Here is a 27,669-nt window from a genome sequence, read left to right on the forward strand (position 1 = left end):
CTCTCTCTCTCTGTCTCTCTCTCTCTCTTCTCAAACCTAACAAACTTCCTCCTTATCCTCCCACAGCGTCGAGCTTCAGAAGGCGAATTTAGGTGACGAAGCAGGCGCAGCTGCTGCTGCCGCCGCCGCTGCGGCCACAGCACAGGTGACCGGTGCACAGCCGGCCACGGCCGGCATCGTACCGCCCTCGGCAGCAGCCACGCTTACCGCGGCGGCTTCCGCTGCAGCAGCGGCGGCCGCAAACTCGGGCGTCGCCGGTACCGGCGCGACCGGTGCGAATGCGGCCGCTGCTGCCGCGGCGGCAGTCACTAACCCACTGGCTACCGCGATACCGTTGGCCCAGCTGCTGGCCAAACCGGGCACATTGAATGCGCTCAACAGTCTGTCGGCTCTCGGCAGCCTGACCGATCTGATCGGCAATCTGTCTAGTGGGGCCGCCGCGGTAGCACCGATCCAGACGACCGGTGTCAATCGACCCAAGACCACGCGTATGCGCTCTCCCAACACCAACAACAGCATGAACGGTGACAGCAGTAAGAAAAGCGAACGCAATAAGTTCAGTCCCTACTAAAGCTTCTAAGTGTCGTCCTGAAATGAGGAACGAACGGCATCTATCAGAACGGTAGTGAGAGAGGAGGGGCGACAACAAAGGGCAGCCAGTAGAAGGTAGGAGTGTGCAGCAGGAGCGAGGGAGGGCGGAAGGGTGGGTCGGTGAGAGGGCTTGTCAGAAGGCAAATAAGACAATGTAACGACAGAATTTACACGTTTTCATAAGCACCTGGAGCGAAAGGGATACGCTAATGGTGTGTGTACGAGGCAGGCTGACAGGCAGGCAGAGAAGAATGCTCGTACGATCTTACTATTAGACGTTATGATATGAGAACATTTCGGTAGGTAGGTTCACACCCCGGGGGTTCTGCTATTTAGGATGCATTATTAGGGTCATACACTATAGTACCTAGTGTAAGTGACTGAGTTGATATATATAAGGAATAGGATGGTTTGGATTGAAATGTAAGCGGAATACTAAGAATTGAAAAAGAAGAGGGGCATCAACAATATCATAATGCACCATGAACATTTACACACAAACACACATATATATATACACACGGATTCATTTTAACGGTTTGTCGAATAAGTTTTAGAAATACTTGTATGAAAGGTATGAAGTTCTAGCGGAAAACGCGTGCTTGCCCTGCAACACCGCGGATGATTGTAGTGTTGCTCCAGAAGCAAGCGCATACATCTTCCGGCAACATGTGAAAAAGGAATAAAGACCTATTTTGTATGTTATAGGTTACGTTTGTCCTCTGTCAGCTCGCAGATCGTGTTAGGATTACACCTGCTGAAGGAGTCGTTTGTTTTATCTTTTCTTTTTATTAAAACATTGCACTGCCCGTGGAGAAATCCTTGAAGAAACGGGCGCAGAAAAGGCAAATAACTGAAATTGAATTCATTCAATACTTTAAGGACAAACAACAACTTTTGATTTTAATCAACTGAACGTCCTCACTTTAGCTGGGCATTGAATGGTAAAAAAGGCCCGCGCTGTCTTAAAGATCTGGAACAGCTATTTGTTCTATTTTAATAGTGTTCTCAAAACAATTCGCATTCATTTGCGCTCCCCCCTTTCGGAAATTGTCGATAGCATTGCTGCGTCTGTGCGTAACTGTTGCTGTCTATCCACGGTGCCATTTCTGACCTGGAGAAAGTGGAGCAAAGAAAGGAAGAAGCAAGTGTATGTGCAACAAAAATACTTTTCCTAACAAGCAGAATTGTTGTGCTTGCTCCCCCTAGCCTAGCCTAGCCCCCTAGCCTTGACGATGTTGATGAGGTTTTATTTTTAGATATTAATTCAATAAGGACTTAAAACTTTTTCCCCATTTTCAATACTCTCTCTCTCTCTCTCTCTTAAGAGCTGTAGCTGTTGTGCCTCGCGCAGTTTAGCTGGAACGTACTCAACCTCCCGTCGGTGGTGTTCTTTGGCCTTTGTTAGAGACTTATGCATGGAAGGATATGTGTTCCATTAGCATCATCGTCATGAACAATGCGGCGAATGTTCGATTCAGTGCAAAGGCTGCAAGCGTGGCGATGTGCCGAACGGGAGGGAACCCTTGTCTAAGTTCACAATAGTAGGAATAGCATCGATATAGCGCAACGTTACGATGCCAGTTTTCAAAAATCGCATCACCGCGCGAGTTCATATGCCCTTTACCGGCAACTGGGAACTGATTTTACTGTGTGAGATGGATTAATTTTAAACCATTTACAAATTTGTCATTAGTTTTTTGTTGTTGCTTTTGCTTTGTTTTAATTCCTACATAAGTTCTCGTCGTCTCCATTTGCCATGCCAGCACAGCTGCACGCGCTAAAAATAAGCAGCTTCAGATCCAAATTTGGCTCCCGTGGCAAAGAAGCAGTTTGGCAAGAAGAGAACGCTCCTGCGTCCGCAATTGCGTTTATAATCCCCAGACCCAGGGCAAAGAACGGGAGGGATCCTTGGTTGGGTACTTAGATATATAGGCAGATATAAATGGGAGGGGAGATGTTGTGCAAACTGCGTGCATGCGTGAGCTCTGCTGCTGCTACGGCCTTGTGGCGGGACGGATGCAAAGGCGCAGACCATGTTAACCGGAGGACAAATACCACGCTCTCTCTATCACTAACGCAATGCATTCTACACAAAAAAAAAGAAACAAATCACGTAAAGCGCAGTGTTGTGTTGTATCGTAACTTCGTGTACCCCTCTGTCAACAGGACGACGGCTGACTGTTGTGCGAAATGCTGATGCGAAATGATTCGAATTTTAATTTCAGATTACTGTGGCTATTTTTAAGTGGTGTTAGTTTAGCATTAGTTACTTTTTGCCCTTACACGCCACATAGTATGTCTTTCCCGCCTGGCCGAGCCGCCGGCACCAGTCAGATGCAATCAGTCAGGCTGTCACATGTGCAGAAGATTGGCTCTCCCGGGCCAATGTTGTTCCCGGGCAGGTGAAGGGGGGGGGGGGGGGGGAAGATTTGCGATCGAGGTGACAACCAACCATCGCCATCCACGCGTCAGTCATCCCTTGATCGCATTGGAATTAAATTTGCACCAAACAGATTTGGAATCAGAGTCCTATTTTGGGTTTACGGCTGTCTCACCCTCGGTTGTTTTGGAATCCGTGTGCCCGGGTAAACTGCTTTAATGGACACAGTAGTGCACCTTGGATAATTATACCTGCCCCCCCCCCCCCCCCCCCTCCGCCCCCTTTCAAACCCGTTCGCTGGAATTTCAACAAACTTTGTTACGAATGCACCGCAGCAACATGTGCATGTGCGCGATCAATCGCACCCCTCTGCGATACAGTACTTCGCGGCAGTTTGCGGGTAAAAGAACGCCAGAAAATTTGACCCCCCATTTGAATGTGTGTGTGAGTGTGTAAACGTGGTGTACGCGCTTGAAAAGTAGCACTGGATTAAACGTACAGAGAGAAACGACGAAGAATCTCTCAGTGCTCAGTAATTAAGGAAAATGTGTGAATAAATTAGAGCTTACTGTAGGAAGAATGTTTCGGTTGACAGTTAAAGTTCTTAAATAGCTTTCCTTTGACATCAGTGTTGCTGCCGATTCTTCCTTACAATCAAACCATGGTCTGAGCAATGCCAAAACTCTAGAATTTTAATGTCACCAGTGCGTCTCGGTGATAGGGGTAATGTATCGCTAGAAGAGACGATACCCTTCATTGACTTCTGATCTTTCTGCTTTGCACCGGGCTTTGCGACTGATATGTTTCCTGGCCCTAATTTGAATTGCCCTTTTATACACTTACCGATAATTGGTTTCCTCAAAATGTGTTTGCGCGTCAAACGTCTTGAAAAATCTTTGCGCGATTAGCTATGCTTCACAAGAAGCAAATCCATCACACCTGTTCGACGATCGACGGGGAACTTTGTGAAGCCGCAGGAATAGTACAAATCGTTTCTAACCGCTTCTTCCCGCCCAACCCCCACCTCCACACATCTCCAAGCAGTCTGCAGGTCAAAGCCGCTGATTCTATCTGACCGGAAACCAGAGATTTAATGACAGATCAGTCGAGCCACCACCACGCGCTCAGTTTTAAGGTAATCGTTAAGTACAGGAGTTTTAATTGCATTGGCAGACGTACGTCGTGCTGCTATTAGAGCCGGTAGTTGGTAAATACACTTGGTTGCAAAGACCAGCAAAAAGTTTGAACTTACTTACATACAGGCACAGGCGTAGCCGACATTATTTTAAGATTTTAACGAGAAACGTAGAAAACTTCTGTTTTGCATTATATTGTGTGGAAGTTTTGTTTTAAAACATTAAACTATATATTTCGCTCTAGTTTACGTATATAGCCGATGAGATATGAATGGTACGAGATTCGAGAATGATATCAGAATAGTTTATGCTAAAGTAATACGAACCGTTGAAAGGTAATCCATTTGTAGCTTAAATAAGAATGTGCTCACGATTACAGCATTATCAATAATACCCCGAACCTTGACTTCGTAAATCACACAGTTTTTACCTCTATACAAAAACCATAATATACTACCCATACACAAACCACACGAATTTATGTGTCTCTTGAATAACGTAAACCCAGATTAAATGTTCTTCTACGTACACTACTGTCAAGCTCTGTAAAAGCGCCCCCATTTTAAGCAAACAGCCCGTTCCCGGAAACAGGATAGTCAGTGGGGATGTATCTCTCCCCCCTCCGGATTTTACGTATTATTCTTTCACAAGCCAAAAAGTATATCACACCACCAGCGCTCTTGACATATTTAGCCTCTAGTATACCTTGTATTACACAGCAGTTGTTGTTTAGATTCGTTCGGATAATGTATCCCCAACCAAAGCTCTACCCCCACAAACAGGCAATGGCTTATCATGTAAGCGATGAAGAAAATAAACAGCTCCGAGCAAGCATATAGCCGCAAAGGCGAAGAATCAGACACTTATTACACCAACACCCACACCCACACACACACATGTAGTTCATTGCAAAAGTACAGCTAGAACAATGCGCCCCCCCTTTACATAAAGACTTCCAACACGAGTATGTATAATCGATGAAAGCGAGTAAAACAAAAGTCAGGCAGAGGAAATTCGAAGCGAATAAAGGAATAGATTTTGAGTTAAGTCGAACTAAAAATGGTTGAAAGCGTGTTTTTCTTTTTTTTTTTTTAAGATAGTCAGGGTACAAACATTCAATGTTTATGCAGTGTTTAGAGGGTAGCTAGCTTGCATAAACGTGATTCTGGCGCTTCCACCTGCTAATTAATATTTTAAACCACTCACCGCAAAGGAGGTGCTTTTATATTCGTGCAATTGGTGGACGTTCGAATGCCGTTTACGTTAGCCTAGTGAACTTGAGAATCGACTGTCGCAGGTCGTAGAGGGCAATACAAATAAGGGATTAGTTCTCACTAATGCAACTCCAATTTCAGCAAAAGCCACAGCCAGCGTAATCTTCGTCCCCGTACATCGTTCGGCGCAGCGCGGGACCGTATGCAAATTCGCCTTCTTCAACGAACCGAAATGGGAATATCCTACACGTCATATCTCCTCATTCAACTCCACAATTCCGATCGTTCCGACCTTTTCTTCTACACCACACCGTGCCACCATTTTTCTTTTTAAATTTATAACAACCTTCAATAAATACCCAAACTCACACAAGCGCCACTCGACATGCTCCTTTTGTGCCCGATGTATGTGTGTGTGTTTGAAGTTCTGTGTGTGTGTGTGTGCGTGCACCATATCGGATGAATCCCCCCCAACACCATAATACTACTCACCATCCATCACTAGACTCGAAAGAACGAACCGAACGTACCAAGAACCCCATAGCTATGAACCAATTAAAAACGCATCAATCCTCGCTTCTCTATAGCCCAACTTCCAACTCTTTTCCAAAAATTCATCTAATCCGAATGCTTCACGCACAAGACACCATTTGTTGCGAGCATAGAGATGTCCTTCGCCCTATGTTCAATACGTACAACCAATCCTTCTTTGCTCGTACAAGATAACACCGATAGCATCTAAAGGCTTACTAATAAACCTATCGGTGGGGCATTGCTGGCAATCAGTCGCACGGTGCACTGAGTATCATATGTATGCATAATTTGAAACTAATATTGGATATCTACATCCTGCCGAAAGCTGGCCAAACCATTCATCTCATCCATCAACAAGTCACAGAATCATATTTCTCATTCTTTCGCTACACTGATGCCTGTAATTGTTTGGTTTGGTTTTTCGGTTCTCTTTTTCGACCACCACGACCATCATCCAATGCAGCTTCTTTAATGCAACACCAACCTGCCAGAGCCACAGCCTAAATAATAGTGTGCTGGATTCCGAATGCGCTGTTCCACACATCCACACTCTCCCATCATAATACTACAAATCCTGTCCTGCTGGATGGTGCCACCACCAATCTATCTTTTCAGTTAACTCAAACCCAAGCTTATAGGATTAAACACCACCTAAAACCATCACCATTTCCATCGTATGCCACCGACCTGTGTACCGCCCCGTCCATCGGCTGTTTCGTAAATGTTCACCAACATATCACAAATAGCTAACATTCCTTCGTTGCGCGCATACGTGTAACCTTACCTTTTTTACCTTAATTAAAACAAAGCGTATCGCAATTTTCATTCGGAATAAAAATCCAGGCTAAGGGAGTAGAAAAGCTGGAAGCTTTCATGGAAGTGCACGGTGGAATAAGAACATGACGAGATAGGACAAAAAAAAATCAATTTAAACTCACAATTTCAAAATAATTTAAAGCATTCTCATTTGGCGTTTTGAAATGTAGGAATAGTTTTTGTATAATTTACTATAAATTTTGAGTAGAAATTATTAATAAAATTTTAAAAATTACTATTTCACCTAGTTTTTGGACTTTTTGAACAAGTTTACAAACTATTTGGTTGAAACATACTTAAATACAACATGGATTAAATTTTTCTCTTAAAATGATAAAAATATGCATCGGCACCGATTCAAAATATTTTTGAACGTATTAAAAACTGAGGGAAAGTTTTTAAAAATTGATAAAATATCTATTGAATGCTCGAACAAGCTTTCATGACTATTTATAGTATCTTGTAATACATTTTTTTTAATAATAATTTAAAGTTAGTTTAAATATTACGTTGATGTCCTAAATGCTCATGCACACATTGCACCGTGAACTTGTGGACCTCCTCTACTCCTTAGCCGAATTGCATGTTCTCCGATTGAGGAATGCTACTAGCCTTAATAAAGCTGAACATTCTTTACTTTGTTTGAATTTTATTTAAAAAAACCCAGCAATTCGAATCCAATCTAAACCAATGTCAATATGAACATTACGTTTCAATTAGATAATGATTAATTTCCCATCCAACATCTAACTTTCCGACGCATTAGCTTGTATTTGCTTTCAACCATTAAAACCTACAGTTAGCTGCATAATTACCATCCAGTAATCGCCAACGAGCGTACGAGCGTAGTAGCACTAACAACGCCGTGTGTATGTGTCTGCAATCCGTTTATGTGTTTTATCATCAATGTGCAAAACAAACAATCCGTTTCCTCTTCCCATTTTTATAGCGTGTCCACCAACAACGACAACCACCAACACCACCACCACCATCCGTCCAACAAAATGTGCCAATAACCAAACAAAAAAAATCAAACCACCACAAAACCAACCAACCGCCCAACCAACGCCCAACCACGTACGTCCAAAATAGTCCAAATATCACCACCGTCAAACCGTACGCTATGAATGACGCTAGAACGTCAAATCTGGCGCCACAAACCAATCCTCCCAAAAAAGTAATCATGCAAAACCGTTCCTATCTCGCTCTCTTTCTCTGGTAAGAACTTAATTATTCATACATTTTGTTTTACTCTGTACAACTTGTTTACTCTTCTACCTGTTACTATTTTACACCATAGTACTTTCGTGTTTTATTTTATTTCTTTAAATGCTGTCACTTTCTCTCTTTTCTCCCTGTTGTTTTTACCATTTTGGTCTCGTTTAGTTTCATTTTCCACCACCTAGTTATCATTTTCTCCCTTTTCCTCTGAGCGCGTTAGTGTGTGTGCTGCTCCATGGTTTCCCCGACTAGATTTATATCCCCGGAATCCTCTAGCAGTTTATCTTACTTAGTTCTTGATACATGTTTTCGTGCCAAGGCAAGTAATTACCATCAATACTCCACCATCATCACCATCATGTCCAGTCTTACCGCCAGCTACCTTACCTCCTGCATACCGCAGTCGTCGTCGTCATACCATTTTCTATTGTTGTGCGTGCGTGCGTGCGTGCGTGAGCTTCCAAATATCTTGTACCGTAATTCATGTACGCGCCTTACCTAGCCGTTATCCGTAAAAGGATGTGTTCTTTATCCTTTACGTTCTCCTTTTGTACCGGCCGACAGTTTGTTCTTTTCAGTTAGTTTGGTTGTTATTTCTCCTCGGTTTTAGTCATTCGCATTTCAATGTTTTAAATTTTATTCCGTTGCGATTTTATTTTTACTTAGTTAGTAATTTTGTTTGCTATTTTGTCTGATTATTTTATCCAAAACCCATTTTCTTCTTCCTCTAGAGCGCTTTTAGGCTTTGTTTTTAAATAGAAAACAAAGAGGAACGAAAAAGCTTTCGATAGGTTTTTTATTAAAGTATGTGTAATTCATAGTGGATCGTAATTAGCTGAGTTTGTGCAGATTTTAATCATTGTCCCGTTTTTCCTTATACCAGTGGATAGACAATCAGCCTGATCATGAACGTCGAACGGCAAAAAAGCTTCCTCAAAAAGCTCAATCAGTATCATAGCAGTGTTCGAGCTGTCGTTCGAGTAATAACCGGAACTTTCATTCGACGAATGCCTGACATGAAATATGCTGAAATCATTTTCCTCTACAGCGTTTACTCGCTGAAATCGTTTTTAATTCAATTTGACGATATTTTTTCTTTTCCTGTATTTTATTTGTACTTTATCTCTCTCTGTAAACCAAATGATCATGCAGAATTGTTTACATTTTGGGTCCGGTTTGACAATTCAGAAGCCAGTTTGACAACCAAACAAGCTCAAAAAATCGATGTGACATTCGTCGATTTGAATATGTTGGATGATACCAAATTTTCTGCCGTTCGATTCGATGTCTCCATTCGATTCGACTGCCGTTCGACGTTCATGATCAGGCTGAATGCCAGGGTTTTCAGTTGATAGTGTAAAAGCATCGATCTTTTTTGTAATCTCTCTCTACATGAAATGGTAAACAAAGCTAGCTGACATGGGAACGGCTTTAGAAGACAGGGGATTCAGCTACCTTTTATTGTCCTTTTATTATTTAAGCCTAGCGCTGGCAGGAAAATATCATTGGCTATAATTACAATATCATCTGGTAACATCACAGTGAAAGGAATTAGATTCTCCCATGGATCTGGAGCCGTTCCCATGTCAACTAGCTTTTTCTACCTTTTAATCTAAGGAGCCTACAAAAAACGATTGAAGCTGTTACATTATCACCTGGAAACCCCTGTAGTAGGAAATTTTAAACTATAAATTTACAACTCAAGATTCACTAAAACTGTTTGATTGCCAATATAACGATTCGATTTTAATTCCATTCGTCTTCGGTAAAGCAATAACTAACAATAAGAAGTATGAAACTTAGAGCTTCAGGTTATTGTAGCAATGTTACTTTAAAGAACGCAAATATTTATAATCATCAGAGTTCAATTAGTAGCAAAGCTTTCATTTTAGTTGAGTTTGAAACATCCCGATTCCATCATCCGTTCGTCCCTAGAGTTGGTAACATATCAGCGCGGACCTTTGCTTCACTTTGTTGAATTTCACCTCGTTCTAATATAGCGTGTTTGTCTTTCATTCTTTAGTCAATAAACTAAATAAGCTTGCCTTTCGATACGAGAGGTTATATACAGCGTGTTTTTTTCTAGATTCGTTTTAACATAGAACGTTCCGCTCGTATATCCCGTTTTTTGAACAATTCTTATTTATATTTCTCTACCGCTCGACGTAGATATTCTCACACCGATGAATTGTACCATTAATACTATCTCACACAACATGATGGAAACCCTCCCCTCGTGAACTCTCTGCTACACTGATTTTGAAAATGAAACAAAACTATTCGAGTTCATTCACGTTAATAATGAACTATGATTTTTTCATTGAGTGATCAGTCTGTTATACAAGCGCGCCACCACACCACCATTTTGCAATATTTGACATTACGAATATAAATACAAAAATATATATCATTTTTTCTCTTTTTCTCTTTCTCTCTTTCTGTCTCTCTCTCTCTCTCTTTCTCTTCTTTCTATGTTCTCTTTTATCCCTTTGTCCCCGTTTATTTCCGTTTCCGTTTCCAATACGTGCACTCATGTTTTGTCCCGCTTTGTTTTACATTATCAAAATTTATAATTTTTAATTGTCCCCATAATGATCGCTCTTTCCAACAACAACAAAAAAACTCCCCTTCCCACTGCATCAATTGAAACAATCTAATAAAAAAAACGAACATTCAAAATTCAAAACTATCTCGCTCTCGCAAACGTTCACCCACTCACACACACACACGCAATGTACACCTATTTTTCGCAACAACAAAAAAAAACGCCACGTATGCTCCCGTTAAACGTTTACTTTCAGAATTTCGATGGAAACTGCCGGAATGCCAATCCCGGGCTATCACTACATCACCCCGAATCACATCGTCAAAGCGCCGATCCATTAAAACTTTCGCTCTCTTCTCCCTCTCAGCTTTAGAAGTGGTGATGGTGGTAGCAATGGCAGCGGCAGCACCAGCACCAGCATCCTCCGACCGATGCAAACTTCCGGGATGGCGGCGGCAGCCAGCGTGCGGAACGGGAATGCGGTGGCGGCGGCGGCGGCAGCAGCAGCAGCTGCAGCGGCAGCGGCCGCATCCGGACCGGGCACCGCAGCCGGGCTCGGTTACAATGGCATGACACCGGCGGTCGGTCCGGCGGTTGCCTTTCCGTTTCTGCGCTACGGACTCAATCTAGACCGGAAGTAATGAGACACAGAGCAGAGCAGAGAGAGGGACACACACATATAGAGATCGTATCGGAAGCTTGGGGCGCAACAACAACAACAACCACAGCATCACATCCCAACACAACAAAACTGCAACAGGAGAGAGATGATGAGTAGGAATGATCGTGCAAATGATAGAAAACATAACTTAAGACTACTTGTTGTAGTACTTAAGAAAGGAAGAAGGGAAAACAGAAAACATGAAACGTAAGCTAAATAAGAAGAAGTGAAGGTTCACACAATCACTTAAACGTTTGTTTTTGAAGCAAAAGTGATCTGAACTTTCGGTGAGTGCCGTTGTAACAAACAAAAACAAAGCTAGTATGAAACTTAAAGTAGTGTGCGTGTGTAGAAAACACAGAGCGAGCGTGAGAGAGAGAGAGAGAGAGAGAGAGCAAAAAGATTATACATCACATTTATCGTACATATAGTTCAATTATCTTTAGCATTGGTCGGCGAACATACTGAACGTTGGATTTAGGTTAGGGATAAGTTTTGTCTGCTTTTATTGTAAATTGTTTTGTTTGTTTTTGTGTCTTTTTATTGTTTTTTTTTCTTTCCTTGTTTTTAGTGGTCGTCTCCAAATTTATGCTGCTGGGCAGATAGTGTAATGTTAAAGGGCAGGATTTCAGCGTATGCACACCACCGGCTTGAATTGCATATTAGCGTTGCGGCAAATAGTGACACAAACGTGTCTGTGTAGGTCTGTGTGGATTTTCACCAAGCAAATTTTGTTCCCAAAAGCGATGCAAAAAGGTTGATAACGCGTAGCAAAATTACCCTCTTTTGGTCACCACCTCGTGTGGGATGTTGAGTATAGTAAGCTTAGGTTTGTTTTTTCGCTTCAAGGAATGGCATCTCGAAAAAGACACACGTAGAAAATTAGTTCAACCGGCTGAGAAGATGTAACAGGTTCGAAGGGAGTTGTTATACTCATGAAACAGCGACGAGATGAACACGGGGATTGTAACACGGCGAAAATGATAGTGAATGTATACGAGAGAAGAAGATGTGTTTACTCTGAAACGTAAAAATCTCATAAAAATGCGGTACAACAGGAAGAAGAACAGAAAAGCGGAGGAAATGAATATGAAGACGAGATTGGGAAAACGGCAAGCACTCGGAATAGGAAAGCAAGGTAAGACAAAACAAAAGCAAAACAAAAACCCATATCGTGTTTCTTTTTAAGTGAAACGAACATATCGTGTGCAATTTTCCAACTTGGAAACAACTTGAAAAACAAACAATTGTCCTGCATAAGGTACATCCGGCTTGATTTTTTTTAAATTATATTCGGGGATACTGTACGGAAAAAAGGTGTGTTTTCTTATAATATACAGAAGCAGAAAAAAACAAAGCAAATTAGGCAAAGGAAAAAAAAAACACAACAAAGGGAAGAAGCAACGGTTTAGTAGTACAACTAAGTAAATTAATTTTTAAAACAATTGCTCGATTAGGGTACGGTTTTCTTTTTTGTCTGTTTTTTGCATTGCTTTTTGGTGCTTTTTATTTGTTAAATCATTTACATATATATTATATACGAACATCAAAACAAAAACTCTTAGCGTATAACGTGTAAGACGAAAAAGACATTTGTAATGTTCAAAGATTGTTAATGTGTGTGTTTTATCGGTGTATCGGTGAGGATCATACGATGTCGCGCGCTACACTCGTGCGTGTGTCGCCAATTAAATGGGCCAACTAAATTAATTACTTCAGTTGAGTAGAGGAGGAGGTTCTCGAGGCGGTTGACATCAAGCTTCTTCTCGAGTGGCCATTCACACAAACACACACACACACACACACACACACACACACACACACACCTTTGTTTGAAGCCAAAATGCTCTCTCGCCAGTTTTTGTTTACTGCATAAGGTTCACGGTTTTTGGTATCATTCACTGTGTGCTTTTTTTAAGTTTAGTGTGCAACACAAAGTACAGCGTGTGTGCGTGTGGCCACAATCTAAGAACTACTGTGTGTGTGTGTGTGTGTCTCAGTGTGGACGAGAATAGTATTTTGAGGCGTGTTTGAGAAGGGAGGAAAGCTTTTCCGCTAAAAATTAAAATACTTAAGTGAAACGTAAGTGCCAAAAAATAAATAAAAGTAAACTAGAACAAACAAACAAACAAAAAAAACTAGCGGAAGTGGGGGCAGAAAAAGAAGAGACACGAGGAAAGGAAGTGGATTCCCCCGGTGATCGACTGAAATTCATTCCGATCCGGGAATATCGATCCTTCCTGTCCTTTCCACCATTCAAACACACACACATACATACAACACCCAACACCTTAGCAGTGGTCCTTAGCAATGCTCCTTTAATGGTTTCCAATTGTTTTCGAGGAATTGTGTTATTTTTGTTACAAAAAGCCTATAACAACAGCATAGCGCGCAGTGTTCCGTATGCATTCGAAATTCGAACCTTATCCCGAGCGATATGCTAATATTTGACCGATGAAAAGACATTACCGTACTTGTTTTGTTTGATGAGGATCCTTGCGCTTCTTACCTTAGACCAATTTCGCTTAATTCGCTAGACAAAAAGGGCAATGTTATTTCCCGATGATAGATTGGGGGAGCGCAACTAGAAAAAAAGCAACATAGAATCCCCCAGTCTTTAGAGTAATAATAGGGCGGGCAAAGCAAAATGATGCTCCGAATGCTGTAGTAGAAAAGCAAGCGAAATAGCGAACGAATGAAATGATCACACAATCAATCAGGGCCGGCACCTGTCGAATTTTCGATGTCTGGAAAACAGGGTTAAAAACAATTACGGTGTTACTACACACTCACTCTCTCTCTCTCTCTCAAGCTGGCGGGGTGGGTTGTCTTGTACCTGCGTGGTGGCATGCGGGAAAGAAAGCAAACACTGCTGTTACAAAGGAGATAACGTGACCTGTGTCCCTCCATGCGTATGTGTGTATGTATGTGTGGGACGCACACACACACACATTAAACGCACGTGCATGGGGGAAAAAGCGAAAGTGGGCACGCCGCGTATTTAATATTAGTGTTGGACTAGATTAAAATTATAAACAAAAAACAAAGCAAAAACAAAAAAAGGAACAATTTATACTAATGTGTTTGCACGCGCACCCTTTTTCCCTCTATCATGCCCCCCCCCCTCTTCCCACTTCCCACGATCAATGGCTCAAGAGTAGTAGTGAACGAATTTATTTAATGTTGTAATCTAAAACACTTAGAAGTCTTATGCCTTGTAATAACCATTTATATAATCATATACATATATATATATAGATATATATAGTAAACAAGATACACGCGGGGGCTCAATTCACACAGGGACGGGCGCACGGGGGCAGAGAAATCATTTACATAGGCCGGGGGAGAACACCCGTATCCATATCGTTCGTTTGTCAATTGTGTAAAACCCAGCGTGTGCAAAGCAAACAACAAGCGACGACTTATTTTATAATCTTTGTACACACACACACACACAAACACACACATACATACAGACAAATGAAGCAACAATAATAAAACTTTACACGTAAAGTAATTAAACAGAAAAGAAATGCATCTGCTACCATGTCATATCTCCATCATATCCACCGTATTATCCGACGATGTTTCGACTGTTTCCAGATTTTAGACCATCGCATTATGTTTTCCACCTCTTTTTTTCTAATTCTTCTCCCTTTCACATATCATATCAACTCGAATAATGATACGCAACAAAAAAAGAATATCACGAAAAGGACACTCGAGAATGATAGTCGGCTACTCTCTCCGGAGCTTGGACGGCAGGCTCTCTTACACGGAGTGTGAGACCCTAAGGATCGAGTTGAAATATACTTTTGTGCATTTGTTTCTTGTGAAGTAGTAATGATAAAATCATACGTTCATTCGTAGCTAGCAATAGTTTAGCTCATTTATGTTTGTACATTAAGTCTCAATTGTTGGAGTAGAAGAGTGAAGTGTAGCGAGCTTTTAGCAAAAAAAAACGGTTACATATTTGCTTACTAATCGACCACTAGCCCTGGTGGTGTGAGCAGCCATTTTACGTTTTTATTCCCCCCTCAACCTTGTTTGAGACGGCTTACAGAAGAACAGGAGAACGCAGTGGGAGCGAAACCGAGTTTCTTCTCCACCATCTGACTTATCCGACCGGAAGAATTTAATCGAAAAGCAATATGATGCAGCACACAGATTGAGCGTGGGAAAGAGCAAGCGAACGAGCAGCAAGTTTCCCTACTGTTTGTTGTTTAATATGCACCAGTTTTGTATATCCACTTGTAGCAAAAACAAACAGATTCTCACAATCGCAAAGACACAGATATGTATATGATATGCACCGTACAAGCAGCAGCACAGGCAGTCAAAGTTAAAAGCTAAAAAAGAACATCCATTTACATTTCTGGATCTGGTTAGAATAATTATCTGAAATTCCACCTCCTAACCCCTAATCATTTTGTAATAAGCGATCAAATGCATACCGCGATCGTCGAGTAAGTCCACAGCAGCAGCGATCTGTGTCACGTGGCAGCCCGAAAGGCACGCGAGAAGAAGGTGTCGCGGCGAGTGGCACCAAATCATGTCAATCAATATCAAGAGCTTTACTTCCTTCCGAAGAACCGGAAGATTCGGAAGAGGATGTGACTTTGAAACAATAGCGCGATAGAGCATGTGACGCGGTAGAAGGAGCGGAATCGGCGCTGCTTAATGGAGGCGCCTGGTTGTTTGAGTACCAACCCTGCCGTGCGTGTGTACGTGTGTGATGTAGTTGTAGAGGATTGATGCTGATAATGCTTTCGCGACACGCACACACACAAAATGGACAGTAAAATAAGCAAAACTAATCTTTAGACCCTTAAAGCAATAGTTTGCGGAAACCGAGATTAGGCAGGTTGGATTGGAAGATTGTTAAGGCAGAATGACACAGACACACAAGCACACGACACAATCGTTTTCATATCGAGTTCTCATACTTTAAAAAAAAATCATAACAACTGTTGATATAGATGTATGTGTGTTTTACTGTGTGCGTGTGTGTCTTCAGAATAGTAATCGATCGAATAGTAGTATTGAACCTTGAAACAAGAAAAGCAAGACAACACACTAGACAATTTGGTAACTGGAACCCTACTGGTACAACAGAAAGCAAGCGAAAAAAAAGGGGCAAACCCAAATCTACATGTTAGGATTAGTGAACGTTAAATTAAGGTAACACAATTGTGCGTAAGCTCTTGCAGACCGACAACCGAGCACGCGCGCCCGTTTGTAACATTAGGGAAGCAATAGTAGATGCTGAGCTGTGGTGTCAGGTTTATGTACACAGAAAGTAAATACAAAAAAAAACATTTAGCAAAAAAGTGAAACAATGAAAGCAGCTGATTATTGTCTACACGCAGGACATCCATCTGGTGGCAGACAGATTGGTGTGTAGTGCAAGCGGCAACTAGTAGCCGAATAGTCGCAAGCGGTTTAAACGCCGTTGAGAAGCAGGATGATGTAGAGAGCGACAGCAGTATATGTGTGTGTGCGCGCCTTTTTTGATTATTTTTACTCAAAAGAAGGCAAAACACACACGCACACCGTATAAAGGGCAACAATAAAGTGTTAAAGTAATCGACTAAGGGATCAATAACCAAAGAACATTTCATGAAAATCATCAAAACCATACGTTGCATTACACTTATGAAAACACAACAACTGACTAACGGGAGGGACACAGCGCCCTGGGAAGGATAGCTTAGACAACACACTGTGTGGACAACAGCATTAAACGTGCATGGTTTAGATTTCAATTCTCTTTTAAGAATTTTGTTTAATTATATAGGTTATATAGGTACAAGGATTTGATCCACGTAAGGGGAACGTTTCATTCAGTTTATGCAAGCAAAGTGATGTGGTTTACAGACTGCTCTCCTAGCTAACTACTTATTCTCTCATCAGAAGCTACAATCTGTTGTCGATCTAATATACTGGCATTTCTGACGATTAAACCTCGTCACTTCAACTCAATTTATGTCTACCAAGCTCTGCTGCCCATGGTGACGGCTTAAAACGACTTTGCAGCCTGGGTCGTCCGGTACCATTCTCATGACATGTCCCGCCCACCGGAGTCTGGTGAGTCCAATTCGCTGCAGCTCGTCATTGTAAGACTAAAAGGATTTGTCAGTTTTGGCCTCGTCTCAGAGGCTTGTATGAGGACTGAGACTGGGGATAAATATTCTAATATGGCCGATTGGCAGCCAGTATCCTTGCGTGTATCTCAACAACAGCTGACTGTTGTACAGGGGCGATCCGGTGGCCGAGGCGAAGACAATGCCGGTCTTTACACGGCAGGACCGGGGTATAAACCTTTTCTAGACGGCATCTCTATAGCAGAGCTTGTCTACCCTTCTATGGGTAATATCAAGTCACAGAAAGCCAGAAAAGGCAGGCCGACACCTCTCGAGGATATAGTGCCAAGGAAGAAGAAGAAGAAGGTAACGTTTTGAACGACTGCAGAAAGGTACGATCATCTATCTGTGCATGTCCCCTGTGTAGAATTATATTTACAAGCAAGTTTGCTTAGGATCGCCATCATTTTAGTGAGTGCTTCGTTAAGCTACAAGAGATAATGTGCCGCTTGTTCGGTTCTTGGCTAAGCTTCTGCTAGATAGGAGAGCTTCAAACCAATGATGTCTGTGTCATCACCGTATACCAGGATCTGGATTCGACTTGTATCGGATGGATTGGCTCACAGAAGATGGTCCGGGATGTTTGAAAATGTGAAACTATACTATAACAAGTTATAAAATTCCACAATACGATTGAAAATTTCCCCAAACTGGATGAACTGATCCCCCCGGGATAGGATTCTCTGTTCAACAATTTATGGATTTGAAGTGTCTTAAATCTGATGGAGAATGCTATTGGGCATTCTGATCTTTTTTATTTCATTTTCTTTAATTTTTTTTTATATTACTTCAAAGATTTGCAAACAGCATGTAGCTAGATGACATTTAAGCACACTTTATTTTACTATCTCGCACACAAACATACATTTACAGCATGCAAACAACACAACCACATTGGGACAAGCACACTTACTTACAAAGACAACACACGATGATGATGATGATGATGATTATAAGTGATATATGTGATGAATTTTGTACATTGCTTTCGTTTTTTCACTAAGAACGCATAAAGGGCTGTGATTTTAGTGGTAGATGTAAACAAGGCGAAAGACGAAACAAAAAAGAAAAACAGTGAAGCGTTGCAAAGAAACAAACAAACAAACAAGAAACACACACATACACACTCACCGATGATGGAAAAATTGATGCAAAAAACACACACACACACACACAAATACAAATACAAAGGCAAAAAATAAGAAATGTGGTGTAACGCTTAGCGGGAACTGAATAGGGGACGATAAGTGGAGGGTGAAGAAGGGTAAAAGGATGAAAAGCAGAAGGAAAAGTGTAACTAAAAAAAAAACGGAGACGAAAGGGCAACACACATCAAGCTGAATCTAACACTAACAGGTTAGAAAAGTGCGCATTGGAAGAGTTCGTTTTTACTTTTATACTTGCATTGCAAGTGGAAAGCAATTTTTAAGGAAAAAATCTACATTTTTAAAGGCTTGATGTGGTTTTTTTTCCTTTGAGTGTGACATCGCACACCGTTAATTTCTCCTCTGAGCTTCTGCTATCAAGCACCTATGATGAAGCTTCTTTGCTAAATGCGGTATAAGGTTCTACCTTCTTCATCTTCCATTGCCTGAAGCACCGCCAAGAGAAAGGATAAAAACCCAGAAAACAAGTACAGCTGGCATAGACAGATAGTTCCATTTCCCCAAATTTAAACCTGCAAAGCGAACATTTCCATCGTTACAAAAACAACCCAACTATGGCCCAACGGTGCAGCTGTGCAATCACACCTACAAACACACACACACCCACAAACACACACACCAACTCCACCAACTCTACTATCTACTACGGATATTGTAAAACCAAAAACATCGGCTCGTGTTGTGTGTGTGTGTGTGTGCATGTGCGTTTGTGTATAGCACGCAAAGAACAACAACAACCACCACCACCACCACCACAACCACGAAGAAACGAAGACGACGACGCGAGCAGATATCTAAACCACGTCCCTTTATGTGTATATCTATAGTTCGTTCTAACAGCAAACAGAATCTTGCTTGCTTGCTTACTTACTACACGTTCTCGTTTAGCTTAGTTGGTTTAGTCCAGTGTTTTTAATCTCTGCTTAACATTACTAAGCTTGGCACGTGATCATGCTTACCCACCACGTCGTGTATCCCACTTCCAAGTGATGCAACCAGACGCTAGAGGGCTAGATTCCCTGTTTCCCAGTGAACGACAAATTCACTCATTTAGACGAGTGTATAGAGACCCAAATGTAATAATAAAGAACAAAACCATCCCTTTTTTGGTAGGTATTAGCTGCCGAACACATCATCCAAACTCATAGACAGTTAGAGCTAAAGGATCGATCGGTAGGATCGAGCAGGACCGGGATTCAAAGCCCATCTGGACCGTTCCCCCGTAGTGAGGACTGACTATCTAACTAACGTGCTACCCTAACAACGGCATGAAGATCGATCGATAACAAGGATAGATCACCTTACAAATGGCTGAAAATAATACATAGTGATCGCGAACCATACTAACACAAACTATCTTATATTGGTTGATCGCAGGATTACTTCCCCCGCACCTGTTCTCCGATCAGCGTGTGGTGTCCTTATCCTGCCGTTTTTTGTTGTCGTGGTCTGAAAATGATCAGCTTTTCTGCATTGGAATCCGTGAGTCATTTGAATTGGTTTTGGTTTTCCTTTTCGGCAACTTGTGCCAAATTTGGAATTAGGAACTAAGTAAAACTATTAATTCTTTTTTTTACATTCAATTAAATGTGTTTCAAAAGACACAAATTTAACGGAAAAGACGACTGCAAAAATTCCACCAGAAAAGTAGAACAAGAAAGAACGCAGATGAGAACAATACAAATAAATGCGAACAAAAGCATAACTCTTGCTTTCGGGAGAAAAGTGCTTTACAAGTGAGAGGACATATTTTCGTTTCAATTTATAGTGTTACTAGTTAGTGTTAGTTCACACTGGGAAAGAAATTGCAAAGAAATAAGCGAAAAGTACAGCAGAAAGCGCATTGTTGGCATTGTTTTTACTTATTTGGTTTCTCATTACTTGCTGTATATGTTGATAAGAAAACAAAAAAGCAATTCATGTGCGAAGCTTATTGAACATAATGAACCCTTCAATCATCCAGATAGAGAGCTTTGTTCTGTTCTGTGTTTGAAACGACCTGGACGTATTGCTCAGTTTAGCTGTTTGATCAACTAACAAACTAACACCTTCGAATCGGACATCGGATACGAATCCAATTCAACAAAAGATCTCCTCAGGCACACTCACACGCTGATTGTTAAATTTGAATGATTATAAAACTTTAAACACATTTAACAACAATACAAACCAATCATCACCATCTCGACCCTTACGATCAATTTTACACGAGCAATTGAGACTGATTTAATTTCAAAATTTTATTAACGCCCTTTTAATAAATTGCGACAACACACGCTTTTTCCCATCGCTTCTTATACCTTCTTAGTTAGATTAATCATAAGACCGTTGCTAAGTGTAAAAGTGTTTTAAACTGTAAGAAGAGTGGCTTAAGGCGACGAGCACCACACACATACACTTTTCACGAGTTTCCTTTTTATCTGTGTTTGCTTGAATAAGTTCGTTTGTTCTTCTTTCTCTTCGTCGGACTGAGTTTTGTTTTTTTCTTCCACCATTGTGTGCTCTTTATTCGCTCGCGGTAATATCTTTATTATGTTTTGTCTATTTCACTTCACAATAAAAGACTTTTCAATTGAATTGTTGGTGTTGTGTATTTTTATTTCTTGTTTTAAAATTATTTCACCCCTTTTTTCAGCTTCTTTACAAATTTATTTTTAATTTTAAATTTTCTTGCAGCGCAAAATAAAAGAAGCATGCGTGTGTGACCAACTGCGACAACTCAAATGATGATATAGGCAACAACAAAGCAAAAACAAAAACGAGGTTTCAACAGACAAAGCAATTGCAATTATCAATAATGGAACACAACTGCAACGACAGGTACAAGTTTCAAATTTTCTTACATTGTTTACCATAAGACGATCGTTTCCCCATTTGATTGTTTCTCAATCCCTCATTTTCCCCCCTTTTTTGTGAGAGCATAAATTGTATACTTTCTAAAGCAAGCGGATATGGAGTATAAGAACCGGGAAGAGTTAAGTTTAAAAAAGACGAAAAATGATTGTTTAAAAAAAAGCAAACAACCTGTGTTTTACGACTGTACAACCAAAACACACACAGCTAGTGCAAATTTGTAAAAAGAAAAAACAATCAATGAGACGCAAAAAAACCGCAAACAACACGTATATACAGGACAAGACAAAAGGAATGGGGAAAAAAGAAAAACAAAAAGGTAAAGCAAGAAGGGAGGGGGGAGAAGAAGTATTTTGAGACGATCTCGATGTATTCTTACTGAGTCTTGTCATAATTTACAACAAATAACAACAAACAAACAAAGAGAAAGAGAGAGAGAGCGAGAGAGGAGAGAGAAGAGCAGAAAAACACAAGAGAGATATAAAAAAGAAGCTTTACATTTAATTGAAATGTTTTATACTTATCATATACAGTTTAGGGCAATTAAACGGGGATGAAGAAGATTCTGCTGGTGCCAAAACCAATTTGAGTGTGTGTGTGTGTAAGAAGGAAGGGGTAGAGATTTGCTGAGTTGCGCGTGTAAATCGGCAAAAAGGTGTGTGAGTCGTTTAGTGAAAATGATAAATTAAATATATATCTACATATAGAAATTGAATATATACACAATATACAAATCTATAACAGAAGAAAAAAAAAAACAAAACAAAAAATAACAAAATTATATATATGCAAATCAGTGCAACAAAACATAGACCTGAAGTAGCTGCTCAGCAGATTGGGAAGACGGACGGACAGGATGGGCACATCCACGACGATGTGACTAAAGGAGGAAGGAAAACAAGTTACGGAAAATGCTTGGAAGAAAGAAAAATAAAGAAAAAGTGCTGCAAACGACAGACACTCCCAGAGAAAGGCAAGAAAGAAAACAATAACATGAACAAACAAAAAACATAAGCAAACACTTTGCCAAACAGTCAACTAGGGACTGAAAGTGAGAAGAATTAGAAAATGTAGCTAAAAGAAGTAAAATGAAAGCGCTTAACGGCGAAAAGCATACATATTACACATACAAGACAACACGGAGCAACAAATGATAAAACGTACACTAGCGGGAAAAAAACTGTAGTTTTTTTATACACATGCATATTCTTAGCCAAACTACTAGCGGAGCAGAGTAGAGTAGAAACGACCGACGAAAAAGGGGGCCGGTGAACGATGAACGCTCTCGGATAATAGCAACGGTAAAGGCAGGCAGGAGAAGCTGAAGCTGAACTCGAAACATTATGTTGCAAGTAAATTGAACCATTCTGCCCCTACCTGTGGAACCTTCTCACGGCATCTTCCCAGGCAAATTGCAAGGTCCACCGCGCGCACACACACACACTTTTTGAAGCCAATTTGTTGTTTACAGGAGTGAAGAAAAAATTCAAAATCACACATAATCACTACGACAAAAAAAAATACCGAAAACATACAAAAGGCAAACGAACGATATATAAAGGAGTAAACGAGATGGAGGAAAGCATACCGAACAAACCAAAAAAAAGGAAGGAAACAACCAACATAAACCGGAATACAGGAATTTTTCATAATGTGAAAGTTGTGCCAAGTTTTGCCCAAGTTTTTTCTATTTGCTGGAAACATAAAAGATATTCAATATATATTATATATATACACGCAAACACACACACACCCACATTATTGCCACTTAATAACCGTTGTGTACCGCTGGAATAAGCTAAAGCTCTTTTATAGGTTATAAGAAGGATAACACAACATATCTATCGTCAAGACACAAGCGCACGCAAAGGACATACACTATTTGCTCTTTCCCGTACAGTTAAAACACACTTACACATACATATACAGCATTACAAACACATCAAATGGAACGATCAATTCCAGAATGTGAGCCGAAGAACGAGGATTTTAAAATTCAAAATTTTCTGCACCTCTGGATGGAAATTTTTAATGCAATTTTGCCCACACATTTACACCTTCGCAACACTTTTGTGCACTTGCAAGATACGTAAACGTTGTTTAAAATTCTTTACTGCACACCAACTGTGTGTGTGTGTGCTTCCCGTTTTTGTCCCGTTGCTGAGGGTTTGCTGTTATCGAGGGTGAAGAACCGCCCCGGTGCACGTTATTCAATTCAATCTTATTAGCTAAAGATGAACATTCTGCATGTGGTTTTGTGCACTAACCGTGTGTGGCACACAAAAATTGGTGGGAAAATAAAGTTTGCATTTACAAAGGAATACATTTTTAAAAGAGTGATTTTTGCGACCACAGATTGAAATGCACCTATTGAAAGATATCCAATTTGCACTTTATCAAAGAGAAGAAATCGATCGTTGAGCGCAGCTACTCATCGTTTGTTGGGTGGATAAAGTAAGAAAGAAAAAAAAATATCGTGATAAGGAACAATGAGGGAAGAACCCATTTCTTAAATGTGATTTGCTTCTTCTCAATGTGTGCGTGTGTGTGTGTCTTTTTGAGTGATTCAAAGATCGTTCTATCAATCGATGTAATAGTAAAGCACCACACTCACACACACACACTTGCCATCAGATTTTGCATGTGAAAGTATTATCGAACACAACATTTCAAACTAAATCTTCCGTACATGGTGTTAACAGCAAAACATGAGATACCACACAGAGAAACCCCGAATTCCGCCACCCACCACCCGCCTGATTATTGCAAAAAAGGAACTGAGAGCATAGAAACCCATCCTCTGCGCGCCGTTCTACGTTTTGGGTTTGGCTTTTTCGAACGATTGGTTGAAAACAAATGAGTCAAAGAGAGAGAGAGAGAGAGAGCGAGAGAGAGAGCGAGCTGGGGAAAAATTGGGGAAAAAGCCCCCGTTTTGTTGTAATAATTACCGGCAAAAAACCAGAGAAAGGGAAAAATGGTTTAAGCAAGACAAAAAAGTAATAAGCAAAAACAAAACAAAACGCGAGTAGTTGTAGTAAAATGGGTAAATCACATTGTAAGCAAGCAAAACAAGCTGGAGCAGGGCGGAAGGAACGTAAAATTTAGTGTCGTAATGAAAATGAAATTAGGAATGCATGGCAATCATACAAATAGAGCTTCTTTTTTAATACAACAAGAGGAAAAAAAAACAAAACACACACACACTTACACACAGTTTGCATACGATGAAGTTGCGGTAGTAAAAACAAAGCTTAAAACAAGTAGTAAATTAAACAAGGCACAACCAGACGTTTGTAAGCACACACACGAACGCGAAGCAATGGAAATCCACACCGAAGTAGAGATCGAAGTAGACCAAACAAACGAGGGGGGCGTGGTCGAGGTGTGCATTTAGTAGGGTTAGGGCAAGTAGAAGCTGCCCGCTTACTAAGATACAAAAATGACAGATCGATCTGACAGCTCGAAGGACGCCATCAGTAGACAGGGTTAGCATCCGTTGTTCGGGCGTAACGGAAAGAAATTCAAAGTTTTACGTTCGGCAAAAGCAAAAATACTCTTCCTTGTTTCCAACCTGTGGAAGAGAACTTAAACAAAAAGCCAGAACAATATACCGACGAAAAGCTTGTTCCCCATGTGTCTATAGTGAAGCATAAGGTGGACCGCATATGTTTAACAGCTCACCAGTGAGGGGAAAACTGTCATCCACTTCGTCAATCCAAGTGCTTCACGTGCGAACGAGTGTGTTTGGAGTAGCGAGGATGTTGTAGCAAAAAAACCTTAAAACATAAACACAAATTTCACAACATACCAGCAGAAGATAAACAAAAGAAAAAAAAGGACACTAACCGGAAACAAATGGCCGGAAGCAACAATGGGCAATGGTTTGACGTTTGACGCGTAATTGAGCACATGTTTGTATGAAATATATTTCTATTTTGTATACAGATAATATTGCCGATCCCATTCGACGATCCCGCAGCGGAAAGCCTCTGTGCCGCCCCCATTGCCCTGCCAGTTTTAGTGTGGCGCCAATGCCACGTGTCACACCGTCATTGTACAGACAGACCGACAGCCCGATTAAACAAATGCAGAGGACAGACGCTTTTTTGTACACAGCATTGTGCAGAGCAGAAGCATTCGATTCGATTGTCGAAATTTGTCGAAGAAGAAGAAAACATAAAGCGATAAACCTAGAGCGGTTTACTAGTGAAACGTAAAAGAAAACACATACACACACAGGAAAAAACCGGCAAACAAATAGACAAATCATTGTGTATCGTTAAGAGAGTTACGTTGAAATGCAGCAACTAAACAGTTGAGAACAGACGAGAGAAGATGCAGGTGCAGAACGGCAGAAACACATTAATTCATCATCTAAAGAAGAACACATACAGAACTATGGAAAACGCACTTAATAAAGGAAGGAAACATAAAAAAAACCACTGACGTTGTTTGATTTGGCTAACCAACCATCCGAAATCTTTCAGAATAGGTTGTGTTGGACACGTCAGGAGAATGTTACCAAACAGTATAATCGGCAGCTTTGATACTTTGATTAATATTTGTAATAAGTCGTGGATTACTCTCAGGAGTCTTTTCAGCACCGCAGGTTTAATATAAATTATGCATTTTAACCTAATATTTAAGGATATTTAAGATTATCCGTCTTGTTAATGATTTTAATCAACTGTCAGGTCTATAAAAAAGTTTTGACGGTTTTTTACAGAGTTCCAATAGGCCGATAGGTACACCCTTTTCCCATCTTTTGGGCAGATTTTTTAGGCATCATGAATGATCTGCATGGGTCTCAAGGAGGAAGCATGTCCGGGTAACCGGGTACGTTGCTTGACGTTTTGGGTTGTCGTAATAAATCCACTTTTCGTCGCCAGTAACAATCCGGTGCAAAAAACAAACCCCTTGCGGTTAAGCTGTTGTTGGGAGCAGTTGCTCACAGGCGCTCTTATGTCACGGGGCTTTAGCTCATGTGGCACCCAATGCCCTGTCTTCCGGATCATGTCTCATGGCTTTTTAACGCTGACTGATGGCTGGCAGAGTAACACGCAACGTATTTGTCTGCTGAGTGTGTGTTTGGGTCGAGTCTTCATCAAGTGTTGTCTTCAGTTCTAAATCTTCGTAAGTCGATGGCCGTTCGGAGCTTTCTTTGTTTGCCATACTAAAACTGCCACTTATAAACCGTTGAAACCACCTCTGCCACGTTCTCTCCGATGAAGCGTGATCGCCATAATATTATCCCATCATAAGATAGGTCTCAGTGGACGAAGTTTTCATCACAAAGTAATGAAGGAGAATTCCCCACAAAAACCGTATTCATTTTGCAACCAGGCGGATAATACTTGATGAAATGACTAACTAACCCTGAAGATGATAATTCTTAATAACAGTGTTGTCAGATTTTACAAAATAATTTTTTCAAGTAAGCATTACGGCCGTTCCTCATGATTTTTTTTTAAGGAAACGACACATGTATAAAAACCATCAAAACTTATGTATAGAACTTATAACTTCTTCTTTTTGATTGAACGATCTGCAGAATCATGCCGGCCATATAAAGACTTACTAAACTTACTGATACGAGTTTCCTAACCAATTAATCAATCCTTGCTATTTACGAACGGTAAGAATGGGACTTCGGCAACAGGGCTCTTCTTTTCTCTGTATTTCTGCCGATGACCTTTAATTTTAGTTAAATCTTTGCCATCTCCCTATGATGGCTGAGTGTCACAGGTCATAAAAAAGGCGTCATACAAGTTTGAAACAAGGTGACATTTAATCAGTTGATTAAGGGTTTATCCCTAGATTTTTTGTTCAGACGTTTACAAATATTTTCCACATGATTTGTGGTTTCCAAGATATTGTTTCTTTACAAAGAATTTAAATCAACGATTTGCGCCAAATTCTGACGGTTTTTTTCCCTCAATACCTTGTTCGAATGTATTTGGAAAAAGCTGGAAAAGCTTTGCCACGAAAAACAAAAATATATACATATATTTGTCGAGACGAATACAAACATTTGTCTGATACCGTCAAAACACTCTGGGACATCCTGTACCAACGAGCACAAAATTTCTGATTGATTTATTTAGTTATTTAATTAAAACCGACGAACTGATTAACCCGGTCGGCAGTAACGGCGAACATAAATGTTACATAGGGCGAAGCGCGTAGCTCTACGTTGAATGGACTTGGGCCGGATTTGTCCGTTTAATTCATAGTTTAAGAGTCCTCTGGCGTAGGGGTTTTCCGGAAAATTTTTGCATCGTCGGCGTATAACAGCAAGTTGTCATCAGAAACGAACAGCAACGGCCCAAGATTACTACCCTGAGGAATGCCGGAGCATGCACGGAGCGATCTTGAAATGCAAGAGCCCAGCCTTACCGCGTAG

The 27,669-nt window shown here is 40.7% G+C and overlaps 1 protein-coding gene across 19 annotated transcripts in view; it reads left to right on the forward strand.

Moving 5' to 3' along the window:
* LOC118511865 (poly(rC)-binding protein 3) overlaps positions 1 to 25,704 on the forward strand; it is a 143,637-nt gene extending 117,933 nt beyond the window's left edge. For 13 of the 19 annotated variants that reach the window (XM_036055454.1, XM_036055453.1, XM_036055458.1 and 10 more), the window contains one exon: positions 67 to 5,170. In XM_036055454.1, coding sequence (XP_035911347.1) covers positions 67 to 571 — 505 coding nt within the window. In that variant the 3' untranslated portion in view covers positions 572 to 5,170. Of the gene's footprint in view, positions 1 to 66; positions 5,171 to 10,696 lie in introns of those variants that run through there. The other 6 variants (XM_036055461.1, XM_036055462.1, XM_036055460.1 and 3 more) reach the window with 3 other exon arrangements.
* Positions 25,705 to 27,669: the final 1,965 nt, after the last annotated feature.

Source organism: Anopheles stephensi, chromosome 3, assembly GCF_013141755.1.
Source record: "Anopheles stephensi strain Indian chromosome 3, UCI_ANSTEP_V1.0, whole genome shotgun sequence".
NCBI classification, from domain to species: domain Eukaryota; kingdom Metazoa; phylum Arthropoda; class Insecta; order Diptera; family Culicidae; genus Anopheles; species Anopheles stephensi.